At 35.5% G+C, this 13,305-nt stretch overlaps 1 protein-coding gene across 2 annotated transcripts in view; it reads right to left on the bottom strand.

Annotated features, from left to right (window-relative positions):
- The window catches only part of SLX4IP (SLX4 interacting protein), a 77,080-nt gene that overhangs the window by 37,301 nt on the left and 26,474 nt on the right, over nt 1–13,305 (bottom strand). For both annotated transcript variants that reach the window (XM_074915605.1, XM_074915509.1), the window contains 2 exons: nt 3,820–3,909; nt 337–460 (listed from right to left, as the gene is read on the bottom strand). In XM_074915605.1, the coding sequence (XP_074771706.1) occupies nt 337–460; nt 3,820–3,909 (214 nt within the window). The remainder of the gene's footprint in view (nt 1–336; nt 461–3,819; nt 3,910–13,305) is intronic.

Raw genomic sequence — 13,305 nt, 5'->3', positions numbered from 1 at the left:
CTTCTAAACTAAATGTTCAAGTGGAAAGGAGACTTAAGAAACCAGCAAGATTGCCATCAATTTTGGAGGACCCAGAACTATACCATTTATTCTTTTTAATTCTAATGATAGGCTTTCACACTAATAGTACAAGCATTATGTTCATTTTTCAGTAACATTAGAAAATTAAAACCCACTTCATTTTTTCAGCTGAAGTAATTTCAGACTCAAACACCAGTTACTTCAGGCCTACTGGCTTTCCCGATGAAAAATTTCTTATGGAAAAAATAAAGAACAGCAGTTTCTATCATACTTTATCGTACTTTATTTCACAGTATGTTAAATAATTTATTTTACCGGTAAGAAACAAAGGACCAGATGTTGCATGTTCCATTGATTTCCATTGACCACGTTGTTTAGGTGCTTCCAAGTAGTGTTTGACCCTTGAAGCAACAACTTCTTCTAGCAGCATGCAGACCTCCTGAAAGAGTAACCATTGGCCTGTTTAGATCTACGTTGAGTTATATGTCCGCAGACACACAGCAGAAATCAATAGAAAAATCACTCCTTTTAACATAAAAAGGAAAAAAACATTATCTGCAATTAAGTACTGAAGTATTACATAGAGGCAAGAAGCACATAATTTAGGAAATGAGTGGGAACGGGGGGGGGGGGGGGGGGGGGATAAAACAATTTACTACAAAACAAGGCAAGTGCATTATGAAATTCTCACTTGCCAGATGAAATAGATTATATTACAATACTAATAATTTTTGAACAGCAATTTAGGTTTTTTCTATGCAAAGTAGGAAAAAGGTTAAAAATGTACGATAACATTAAGTATTTAAGCAAAATATTAGTAAAAATCCTCCCAGGAATTGTCAGCACAATATTTCTCTGCAAGAAACCTTATAAAGAACAACAGAGACTTTGGTTCAATTCAGAGTAATTTTGGGGTGGAAGTCTCAGAACTAATTAGGTCACTGCAAACTAATTTCTCTAGTTCATTTTGATTTTTCTGCTCCTAAACATAACTGTTCATATTTTCCATACTTCCTTCAGCAAAGCATAATTAAAACCACACACAACTCAAGAAGAACAAACCCGTCAGCAAGAATAACCATAGGAAAAAAAAACTGGAGTAAAAGAAAACAATTAATCTCTTGAATATCAGAATAAATTTTCAGATTAATGCATACACATGTATTTGAGAATTTTCCCTCGGTATTTTCATTTTCCATTATGCATAACTATGTGCTCACAAAATGATACTTTGTGGAACACAAAATTATCATTTTACCTTTTTACAATGTTTGGTCAATAGACAAAATTATATCAATATTATCTAAACTAAAATATCTTGGCTTGAAATTTACTTTTGATTAATCTAGAAAGTATGCAGAGCAACACATTTTTAACTTACTGCTCTAACTAAAAGCAATGTGCATATATTGGTCAACCACAAGCAGTACTTTCTCTTACAGTAAGAAATTAATTTTCCTTTCTCCTTGAAGAGAACAATTATAAAATACTATATTTACTTATTCTTCTGTTTAACTCATTAAAGTGATCTCATTACACATTTCTTCACAGGACTGTGTGTTCAGATTAGAATGAAAAGGTCTAGAAAGCAGCGGAAACGTAGTGTGCATTTGGTTCCTTCTGCAACAATAAAGATTAGCATGCACCTCCTTAATTTACATGGAAAATATTTTAGTTATGTTTATGGAAATATTATTTAAATGGTTCTCCACAAAGAGTTATACAGACCTATATTTAAGAAAGCATAAACAAGAGCAAGCTTCAAGAAAATTGTCTCTACATACTTTCCACCACTAGAAAGAACTTGTAACAGAGACCTTCTATATGCACATGGAGAGATCAGACCAATATTAGAAGTCAGTTTAATAAATGTTTCTCAAAGTACAAAGATAAAACTTTGATTTTGTTATTTCAGAGGAAAAGAGGTAGGGCAGAAAGGGCAGGAAAATTTGAAGGGCAGAAATAGATTAAGACTCCCAACTGCCTCCATCTGCATCTCACAAGCAATCCCAGGGTGACTGTATACAGCACGTGTGACAGCAGTGATGCAAACTGTGGTCTTTACAGTGCCCGGCCAGACAATGTGCTCTGTATTTTCTCACCCCAGCCTCATGCTTACGGGCATCCATTTAACTCCCAGCCTGCTCTGCACAACCCACGCTTCAAGCAGGAGCTGGCAGCTGCCAGGCCAGCACTGCTCCATCCTCCTGCCTGGGACCGCATCAGCAGGTTCCATTTGCTACAAGCAGTGGCCACTGACTTTCATCCAGAGTAAGCAGGGAATCAGCAGAAATTATGTTTGTGTTACAAGGGGTCTAAGAGGCATCTGCTTTCTCACAGACAAGCAAAGTGGGTTGTACCACCATTAGTATTTTCCAGAATTTGGAAACAACAATAATGTACAAAACTGTTTGCGAGGAATGTATAAAAGGTCTCATTAAAAAGAAAAAAAAAAAAAACAAAAAAAACAGGTAGGTGTAATTTGATTATAATACCTTACTGACCTTTTAATTCCCGTTTTAACAAAGATTCTGCATAGGGCTTTCAGGAAGCAAATTGTTAAGCTATTGGAGTCACACTTCTTGGTTTTCGAAAATATGCAACCTTTGTACTTCACTCAAAATGTGCAGTCACAGAAATGTAATGAATGCTGCCCTGTCATGCCTCTTTTTTAAATCAATCATGATCTAATTTCCTGAAATTCATATCTTTTGTTTTGGCAGTCTTACAAAATACATTTTGAAAACGCTTTAAAGTCAGATAACTGGGATAGTAAAACTGGTTCTAAATAGAGGGAGTAATGAGTATTCATTTAATCAGAAAAAAGAAGTCTAAAAGTTTTCCTGTTTTCTTCTTTCACTGCTTAATAAAGCACAAATCGGATGAACCTCATGCTGTTAAATATTCTGCTTTCACTCCCTCAGGATATTAATGTATTGTTTCTTTTAATTTTATTTAAATGTACCACTTTGAGACATAAGGGGATGCTCTGCAGTGACAAGTTAATTATGCCATTATTAGGAAAGCTATCTGCTGAAAATTACCGTAACGGAGACTTGCGGGAAAGTCCACAGGCATTTGAAACATGTCCTGCATTCATTTTCAATAGGGAACTTCTCAAGTTTCCACACAAATTGAAAGAGGGGAAAACTTCCTCCAGTAATTCATCACAAGATTGTAGCAGAAATCACATAGAATCTGATGAAAGTTCACATTAATAATTTTGCTGGTCACTGATGCACTGATTTTCCAACATTTCATCTGTCATCAAGGTATACAACTGACACACTTAAAAATAAAGCTTGGGAGTTTTACATAAAATACAATGGTTCTACTATAGTTTATCCTGCATACTGATTATTTTTTCTTGCACTCTCTAAATGCAACATCATCCACACTTCTCAGAACGAGAAAGAACAATTAATAGAAAGATATTTCACCAACAAGCTCTGCAAAAATGATAGCTGTCACAATCTGGTTTATATCACTCAGGATAATTTACAAACATTCATGAGAAATATGTTTTTAAAATTAAAAGTTAAGTCAGAAGAACTAAAACAGCATGTACACATGCATGTATGCACATACACAGAGTTTAAAAAATAAAAGGCAAATTGAAAGTGGTCATTAATGACCCAAAAAGCACGTATGGTTGACTTAGAGTCCCACAGCAACCGCTGACGATTAGGTATAACTAACAGTATTCTCATAACACTGAAAAATTCTGAACAGTTCAAGGCAATCCAACTTTTTCCCTGCAGCCACATGCTTTTGAAGTAGAATTCATATTGGTTGTACCTCTTTCTCATGATCTGAAAACCAGCTGGTGTCTTTACTGGAGCCTTGAGGCAAAATATGAACATCCACCAAAACAGCAAAGTTCCCACACTGAAAGAGAAAAAAAAAAAAAAAAAGAAGAAAAAACTGTTCAACTGTAGCTGCTAGGAAGTACATGTAGAGAAGACAAGGGGGTAAACAATCAGGTAAGCATATGCATCTGATTCAGAGATACAGCAGGCAGAACATAAAACTGGGGAAGATTATAAAGTATGGAATTACAAATTTACCACTGTTTGTGGGATTAATAAGAAACAAGAGCCCCAGACCTATCTTGGATAGCTCACTGAAAAGTTTAAACTATAACAAGCACAAGTACATGGAATTTTCTTCTGCTACTGTTATGCCACTTTTAAATCTGAGTTCAAGTGAATTTTAACACATGAAAAATCAGCTATTATTTCACCAAACTCTATTTGCTGAGAGTTTAGGACCATATTAGTTACCTAGTTTGCATTTAGAATTTATTAAGTCCTTAAAAACTCAGCCTCTTTAGAAGTCTTTCCTCTTTCCAAACTACTGAAAGAACAGCAAGTCTGAAGAACTTGTGGTAACTACCCAATATTCATTGACATCTGTCATTTAGCCAGTGCTATACTTTGAATGGTTAAATGATAATAAGGCTAATCTACTAATAATAAACACTATATGGGGTTGTTCGGATGATAGAGGCTACATCCCAAGACACATCAACTATTTCTGAAATTTCTTGATAGGCTTTGATTGAGGACAGTGGGACATATGAAGTTTAATTATTTTCTTTCATCGGTATATCAGGTGTTACAACGACCTTCTAACATAAGGGTGAAGAGAAGAAATGCATCTCCTTAGTTCTGCTGTGCACTAACTCACCGCTAGCAAGAGAATACTGCCTCTCTTCATGTACAGAGCTATGCTGCATTACAAGTTAATGCCTTCCCTTTCTTCTGCTCTAACACCACACCAAATATCACTCACACATCCTTTAACTAAACAAATTGCAAGGTAAAAGGCAATTTCGTCATTCTGGTTTGGCTGCTTGTGCAGCACTCGTGATGCAACAAACTCACTCTTTGAGAAGACCAGACATGTGCAGTTGCACATCTGGAATGTCTGATGGAATAGAAACAATAGTCTGATTCCGAACACATCTCAGATGTGTATGTACAATCCAGCGTTAGATTGGTCTTGTTTCAAGTGAACATTGCAACACTTGACACACTTCTTGTCTTAACTCTCTCTCCCTATTTGCTCTTCACTGCCAAACATCTGCAAACCCCACACCAGAATTCCAATTACTATTACTAGAACTAATACTGTTTGCACAATATGTACTTTTACACTATAGTTGTACATCACCTATAGTCTAAGAGGTACATGTATATCTTAGGCTTATGGCATAGCAGTACAGTCTTTGAGAGTAGCTTTATCTGTACAGTTAGTGCAGACGAACAAGATTTAGCATCTATTTTATTAATCATGACAGTGTATTTGGTAAATTAAAAATATCTAGGTTTATAAAACAGATCTGTAAATTATCCATGACCAGAAGTATTTAAAGATTGATTTAAAACTAATTAAAATATAATTCATGACCAATATTGTAACTAGAATGCAAAAGTTTGGCAGATGAGACCGGCGTTGTGAAATGATTTTGAGAAACTTCTAAGTTACTTATAGGTATCAGTCACTGAAAGAGCAGAATGCTTTGATCTATTTTATCAAAAGGCTTCTCTTTCCTCCAGAGAACCAAGAATTACCAGATGGCTGCAACAGCAAACCTCTCCAAGCTTTAAATTGATGACAAAATATATCCCAAAAATCTCTGGTGAATCATTAGTTGGCTCCAGCAAACTTTTTTGAGTTGACTACTGAACTTCAAAGTTAGCAGACACTGCATATTATAAAGAGAAAGCCAGTAAATTATTCATGGTTCAGCACTTGTAACAACGAACAAGTATTTGATACATCAAGAAAATTAAAATTATCAAATGCTACATGCTAACTTGTATCATCTTCTATTGACTACAGAAACTTTATATATAGATACAGATGCAAAGTATAAACCTGTTTTTTCAAGAAGAGATAATGTTTCCAATTATTTTCTTTTAAATGGCAGTATTTCTTTGATTTGCCAATCTTGAAACTGGCAAAAAGAAAATAACAAACCATATTTAAAACTATATAATGGAACAGTTCAAAATGATCTTTAAAATATTACAAACAGACCAAACGTTTGTAGTGCTTCAAAGAAAAGTAAATATATATGAATAATGACTAAATCCTTGTAACAGACAAGCCTTCCCAATGGAAGATTTCTACCCCTCTGAGTTTTGGAGCACTCTTCTTGTAGCCAGCATACCTGGGACTATTTCAACATCCAAAAGGCAACAGTTTTAACACTCAATTAGAATAAATTCGGGACAGGACACAAGGAAGTGTAACTGTCACAGACAAAGAGGAATATGGGGAATAAGGGAATATAAGCACAGATCTTTATGGCTCTCATCACCTCCCAGTTTTCTTAAGTCCTGAACATGATATAAGCAACAGCTCCCATGGAGGCTCCTTTGCACTATCAAATTATATAATACATTGTATAACCTACATCTGTATTTATACTTTATATGCCTGAACACAGTGCAGCTTTATGTTTGATATTTACACTGAGTAGCACAATAGAGCTTTGGCTGCTCCAGCAGCAAAGGAAGAGTTCTCTGTACAGACTAAATTCCAATACAAATAATTGTGGGGAACAGAGGGAAGGGGAAGGAAAAAAAAAGTATACTGTTCATATTAACAAATTTGATGATCTTATAGAAGTTTCTAAATAATTTTTATTCTGAAGACATGCAATTCCATTAAAATACTAGCTTTTATTTTAGAGGAAATGAAGCATTTCCAGTCACTGTATCTGCAAGAGGCAACCCGTGACTCTTAAGTACTATAACTGAAAGGCAAGCAGAAAGGTTTTTAATTTTAGGTTTTCAATCTCAAAATTTGCACTGGAAATTATTTTCAGAGGTGCAATTGTCAAAACTGAAACCTGAACTCCCGATCTGATGGGAAACACTTTCGTCAAGAATCAACAGAAGAACATTTCACTGAAAATTTAAAGACAGAAACAGATGCGCTAATTTGATATCCTTCATAATGCTAGAATTCAAGAACTCTTCATTTTTACAAGCTGTTTTTTAATGTTAACGGACTTACTGTAACAGTCTAATAACATTCACTGTGTTATTAAACAAAGGGCTTTAAATGATCTCAGAATGTATGTTAAGAGTATTGTTGTACAGGAATGGCATCTAATTCAGAACATATTCTCAGGAATCAAACTGTTTATATAAATACATCAAACACTTCATAGATTCTGCAAATGGAAAAGATAACAAGATATGCGACACAGAACGCAAAGTGGTAAGTCAATCAAGGCAAGTCATCTGCTCATAACCTGTTGAAACCTTGGCCCAGGATAAGCACACATAAGATAGAGGATTACTATCTCAAGCTCCCCAGTGAGTAGATAAACCCAAACAAATACTTTTTATTGCTATACTCATTTTTACAATTGGCTCCTACATGAGTATTCTTATTTCTTTAAACTGCATCACTTCAAATAGCATAAAAACAGCCAGAAACAAAAATACTTTTGATGCTGGGGATAAGCCTGGGGAGTTTGTATTCAGCTACATCATTCCAAACATGCTGTATCGTTAAACCAGACGGGACTGGAGATCCAGCCTCCCAAGACACATATTAGCATTTCCCATTTCTGTGATTATTCTATGGATGCGGGCTGTAGGGTCAGAATTAATTGAAGCTTAGTTGAAAAGGAAACATATGATAGTTTGGCTAGCTTTTAGGGGCGGGTGGGAAGGAGGCGAGCTGCAGCTGTCACACATGCTTTCACTTTCCAGGACAACTGCAAACATAGGTGACACCATCAGCATTACAGTATAGTCAGCTTGAAGTTTACTGTCTCTGCTTCAGATGAGAAATGGTCTTTGTAGTATCAAAAGCTTGGGAAATTTGTTGTATTAATTGGTCTACAGAAAGACAATGCCTTTCCCAATAAGCCTTGCTTTGTTTATAATCAATTCTAATTAAAGACAATTTTGAAACACATTTCCCAGTTCCACTGGGAGACAAACATGCCCTACAATGTAAAACTTTAATTCTCCAGCCTAAGCAAATATGTCCTGTTTCTTTCTAACGTTACCTCTTCCCTTAAAGTTGTGGCACTTAGCTGCAGTAATAATTTTATTCTGCTCTCAGATGATGTTAATAGTTCAAAATAATATACTAGGATTCTGATGACCACTCAAAAATGTCACAATGCTGAAAAGGGCTTCCACTGGCAAAACTGATAGGAGTTACCTATCATAATTGACAGGAGTTATATATCTATGACAGGAGTCATTAGTCTCCAGATGGCAAAAGCAAAAATGAAATAAGAAGCTTGTGTGTAATATCTTGTCCTACAATAAACAAGAAAAGTATAATATAATCAACCCTTTCCAAGTTTTTTCTAAAAATCAGTAAATGTTCTACATTCAGTTATGAAAGTTCAAACATCTACAGCGTTAAGTATAATTATGTATTGTCACTGGCCTGTACACTGCACCAGCTATATTATGACAATATATGGATGCTATCTTCAAATTTTTTCTTCTAAAAAACCTGGGAAAAAGTATTCTTCTCCTTTATCTTTCTGACCCTAAAGAAAATGACATGTCTTTATACATTAGCACGAATGATTTTCAGTATTTTCACTCCTCTTTCAGAGCAATAGCAACAGGCAAAAATCATTGAAGTGCATGTACAGCACGTGACAGGTATTTGTCATTACACAAAATTTACCTTTCATTTACAAGCGTGTCTAGGAGCACTGTGATTCAAGGCAATATACAGAATCTCACAAACTGCACGACACACTTTTCAAGTAGTCAAATACCTCAACCTGCATAAACACATGGCTCAGGATAGCTATTTATGCCATCCCCACTGCTGATGGCTATATGGGAGCAAAGGAGGTTTGGTGACACCTGACCCCATCCATTTCTCATTCTTTAAGAAGTAGATATTACAAGTTTGATGTGTGCATAGCTTTTACACAGTCAGGCTAAGGAATAATTACCTAATCTAAACATCTGAACTGGTCTCAGGGAACTGCTCTATCAGGTACAATGTTGAAAAAGAGGCCTAAATTGCATGAGAGAATTAAGCTTAATTTAGGTTGTCAATCTATGCTGGTCTGGTCCCAATTCTGTAGGAGGTTTTGTACCCTACATATTGAAAGGAGCCATGAAGCTGGAGCTCAAACAATTGCAAAAACCAAGTTTTTCCTGAGGGCATAGTCTCCAAGTAAGAGTGCAATCTCAACATTGTTTTGAAAGGATATATACCATGTCCATGCCTGTGTCAGAACTGATCCAGAAAAACAGAAGTAGCAGCACAGTATTTGTTCAAGATAATAAAAAGATAATTTGAGATTCCAGCAAACTACTTTCACCCTTCTGTTGTAAAATATTATTATAAAAACTATGGTATTTTTTAAATCATAGCTAGCAAGCAATGAAGAAATACTGATCTCTGCAGCAACCTGCATTTATGGTGCTTTGAGTTGGGTAGGGTGAGAGGCCCTGTTAACTGGATAGCTGAAGATATTCACTATCTACCTAAATGCAATTAATTCTTAATTTTAAATTTTAAGGACATCTCCTAGAGATTGGGTACACTAACAGAGTGCCACAGGATAACACATTATTGTGTATCACCTGGTCTTTGGTAGGGGGGTGCAGGTAAAGATTACAGCTACCTTACCAAGCTCTCACCTTAAGCTATCAACACTGAAAGTTTGGTATTATGACAGTGATTCATAATGAGAGGAATGGCCTTGTCATTGCTGTACTAAACTGGAATTTGGGACATACTTTGTGGTTCTAAAGTCAGTGCTGGGATTTACTTTGTTACCCAGGTGGAAAGACAAAAGAAGCAGTACGCACCCTGTACAAAAAGCTCTGCACATCTGAATCACATTTTTTAATGATCGGATACTACAGTAATAGTATCATCATATTAAGTACTGCGAACTGGTAACCCTAAAAATGACCGTTACTTCCTTTGATTTCTGCACTGTAGATCAGAGAAATACCTAGTTCACTATCAGTTTCTTCAATACTTTCTCATAGTAACTAAACTGAATTTCAAGTTTAGCTATTTCTAATAATCACAGGTCTAGAGATTGGTTAAAACAACTAGAATGCACAGATGTTCATAATACATAAAAGGCCTTGCTTAAAGCCTTGCTAAGAAACAGCAGGCATGACTAAAGCTTCCAACAAACCTAAAAATCATGAACGCTGAAGTGACAATATAATTTTCTGAAGAAATTACAGGATAGTAATAAAAAGGTTTGAGGGCCTTTTTCAGACCTTTAATTTGTTAAATAATTTTCACAGGTTTTCACATATGTGCTCTACATACTGTATTTTAATATTAACAAGCCAGGCTTTAAAGTATAAACAAAAGATCACCAAGTATGTATTGGCAAGCTCCTGATGTATTCGGTAAGCATACGAAAAGACGAACCATCGAGGACAGCTTAGTAATGTGCCGCCTGATTTTATGTGTTTCTGCATATGCTAGTTGTGACCAGAAAATTAAGTGCAATAAAAATTAAAGTAAAAAGACACCACCCTCAGTATCTTTTGATGTAAACTCTGTCAGAGGAAATAAATTCAGCCATTGGATAGCATGGAAAACACAATTTACAAAATTCTCGTAAGGTGAAGAAGAGATAAACCACAACGTTTGTTTGGTAAGTAATACGCACATTACTAAGATGAAGGGAGCAGCAGTTCTCAAGCCTATGATGCATCCAGTAACATATTTTTTGAGTTTACTGTACAACAGCTGCAGGGATGGGCCGACTTCCCTCTCACAAAAACAGAATGGGGAAGTGAGGGGAGGTCCCACGCAGGAAATTGTTTCACGTTCCCCAACTTTGCAATTCTTTCACGGTCTCTGATTCCTCTTTATACTGAGACAAGGTCTCACCTGCTCTAAAATCTAATTCCTTCCCTCCCTCTCACGAAGATGTTACCTACCGCAGCATGCAGCTACTGAAGTGGGAAGCAGAAGGCAACAGAAAACCAAACCAAACATCTGCAGTCCATGTTTCAATATAAAATATTTGCAGATGTTAAACCTTTATGCCAAAACAATTTAACAGATTAAAGATACATTGATTACACATGCTCAGACTTTAAGACAAATACATAAAGCAAAACTATATTTTTGTTTGCAAAAAAAAGACTAGCAAGCCAGATTTCTTAATATTGTTAAATTTCCTTCAGTGATTGAAAAGTTACATTTTCCAAGTGCATAAAAGAAGTACTTTTTAACTCTGTGTTTTAATTAATTTGTCTTTGAAACAAAGCTAAGCCAGGAAAGTTTCAGAACTCCATGAAAGCTTTTCAGAAATAACGTAAGAAAAAAAGCGATTCATTTCTGAAAACAACATGTTGCAGAAGTGATACCCTTTGGACAAAATCCTTCTGTTAAGTGGTAGCATATTGAGTCAACATAAAGCAGAGGAAAGCTCAACAAAATAATCAATTCTTTATCTACAAAGGTACAAGGGAAAAAATACATGATCCTTCCAAGTGAACAAATGATGCTCTAAATCTTCTGCTGAAAAGGCAGGATCAAATGGATGGAGAATACATCGTATTTCAAAATGGAAACAGATCAGCAAAAATCTCAAGGAATTACCAGTTGGAAAACAAAGATATATAATTTTTTTTGAATGTCCAAGGGAAAAAATCGGTTTTATCCAGCACTGAACAGAGTACATAATAGACTCTACACATAAATAAAAAGAAGAATGGATACAAAAGAAATAGGAGCAAAAAATATATATATAAAAATAAGTAAAATATTAACGAAGTTGAAACAGAGAAGAGTCAGCAACAAGCAAGAACATGTAAAATACACCACGATTCTTGGTGTCACCAGAAAGGCTGCTTAGACTAAAACTTCACCTGCTAAGGAAGTTATTTCCCCATTTGTCTGTTCTTGCCCATTCTACTTCCATCTTCCAGAACCAAACAGATACAACTGTCCCCTAACAGTTTTGATACAAAACATCTGTTTAAAAATACATCCTAAAAACTACTGGTTTGATATAAATAAATAGGGAGTGACTATTCATGTATCTCTCCTAGCAAACTTCAGAAGTGGCAACCTCTGGTAGGAGAACAGGGCAATGAAAAGCAGGTGGTGGATGACTAGACCTTAACTTAAATCAGATGCAGCTGAAAAAGTACACCTTGACTGTTCTAGTATCAGGCCTTCAGAAGGCACCCAGTAACACATCGCCTACCTGTGAGTAAGGCAGGCGCATACAGCATTAGATCACACACAGTAATTACTATTTACATGCACCTAGCAGGCACATCAAAAATTTGTAACCAAAAAACCCAGAAGTGGATCCTGATGCAAATATTTCTCTTTCTACAACTCAGTATCTCAGGCTGGGGGGCTAAGTGCCTACCATTATTCTTCTAAGGAACTGTAAAATTGAGTTTATCAACTCAAGTCTCTCCCAGCAGGGCAAAAGAAGATCCAAACTAAGTGTGATTGGTTTTAACATGAAAACATTCGGTGGACATAGAAAGAAACAAACTCGGAATTTTACACAAGTATTGATTAAACTAACACTGGCTTTGTCAGGTTCTGTAATTCTTTTTCACACTAACTGCATTGATAGGTATTATATTCACATGTGGTCAATCAAGTAATGAAAACCCAAGGGAAAACACTTGGATTTAATACAATGTACAGACAGTATGAGTAACACATTGCTCATTTTCACCTATTATTAAGTATAATAGAAACAACATGCTCGCAAGATTGCAGAGAAGTCCTATTTTAAAGCTGGGAGTGGGGGAATGACAAGGATGACTGAATTATTCTCAAAAATATTTATCTAATTCACTGAGATCAGAAAAGCTGTTTCCTCAAAGCAAAAGACATCATTTTAGTAATGTTAAAAAAGACTATTAGTACCTAGGATTTCAACTAATATTTGGGAATGCATTTAAAAAAAAGTTGAAGCTTTAAATTTCAAAGCCATTTTTTTCAAATTTCCTGTGGATTATGTTACTAATTGGGAATATGTGGGAAATATTTCCCACAATTATGTTTATAAAAGTCAAGTTCCAGTGATAATTAGCAGCAATCCTAACACACGTGGAAAACATTAAAATCACTTAAAATGATAAATAGTGTTGATTTTATGTAACAAAATGTACACTTTAAATACATAAAAAGTTTTACTGGGTCAATCCAAAGGTCCACAATGACCTGTATGCTCTGACAGTGACTAGTAGTAGATGCCTACAGGAAAAAGTTAAAAAAGACAAGCAAATAATGGTACTTTCCTCAGTAGATGTATTAGAC

This window comes from Athene noctua, chromosome 1, assembly GCF_965140245.1.
Source record: "Athene noctua chromosome 1, bAthNoc1.hap1.1, whole genome shotgun sequence".
Taxonomy (NCBI): Eukaryota; Metazoa; Chordata; class Aves; order Strigiformes; family Strigidae; genus Athene; species Athene noctua.
Note: the sequence above shows the minus strand (reverse complement) of the source record. Positions and strands in the feature narration are given on the sequence as shown.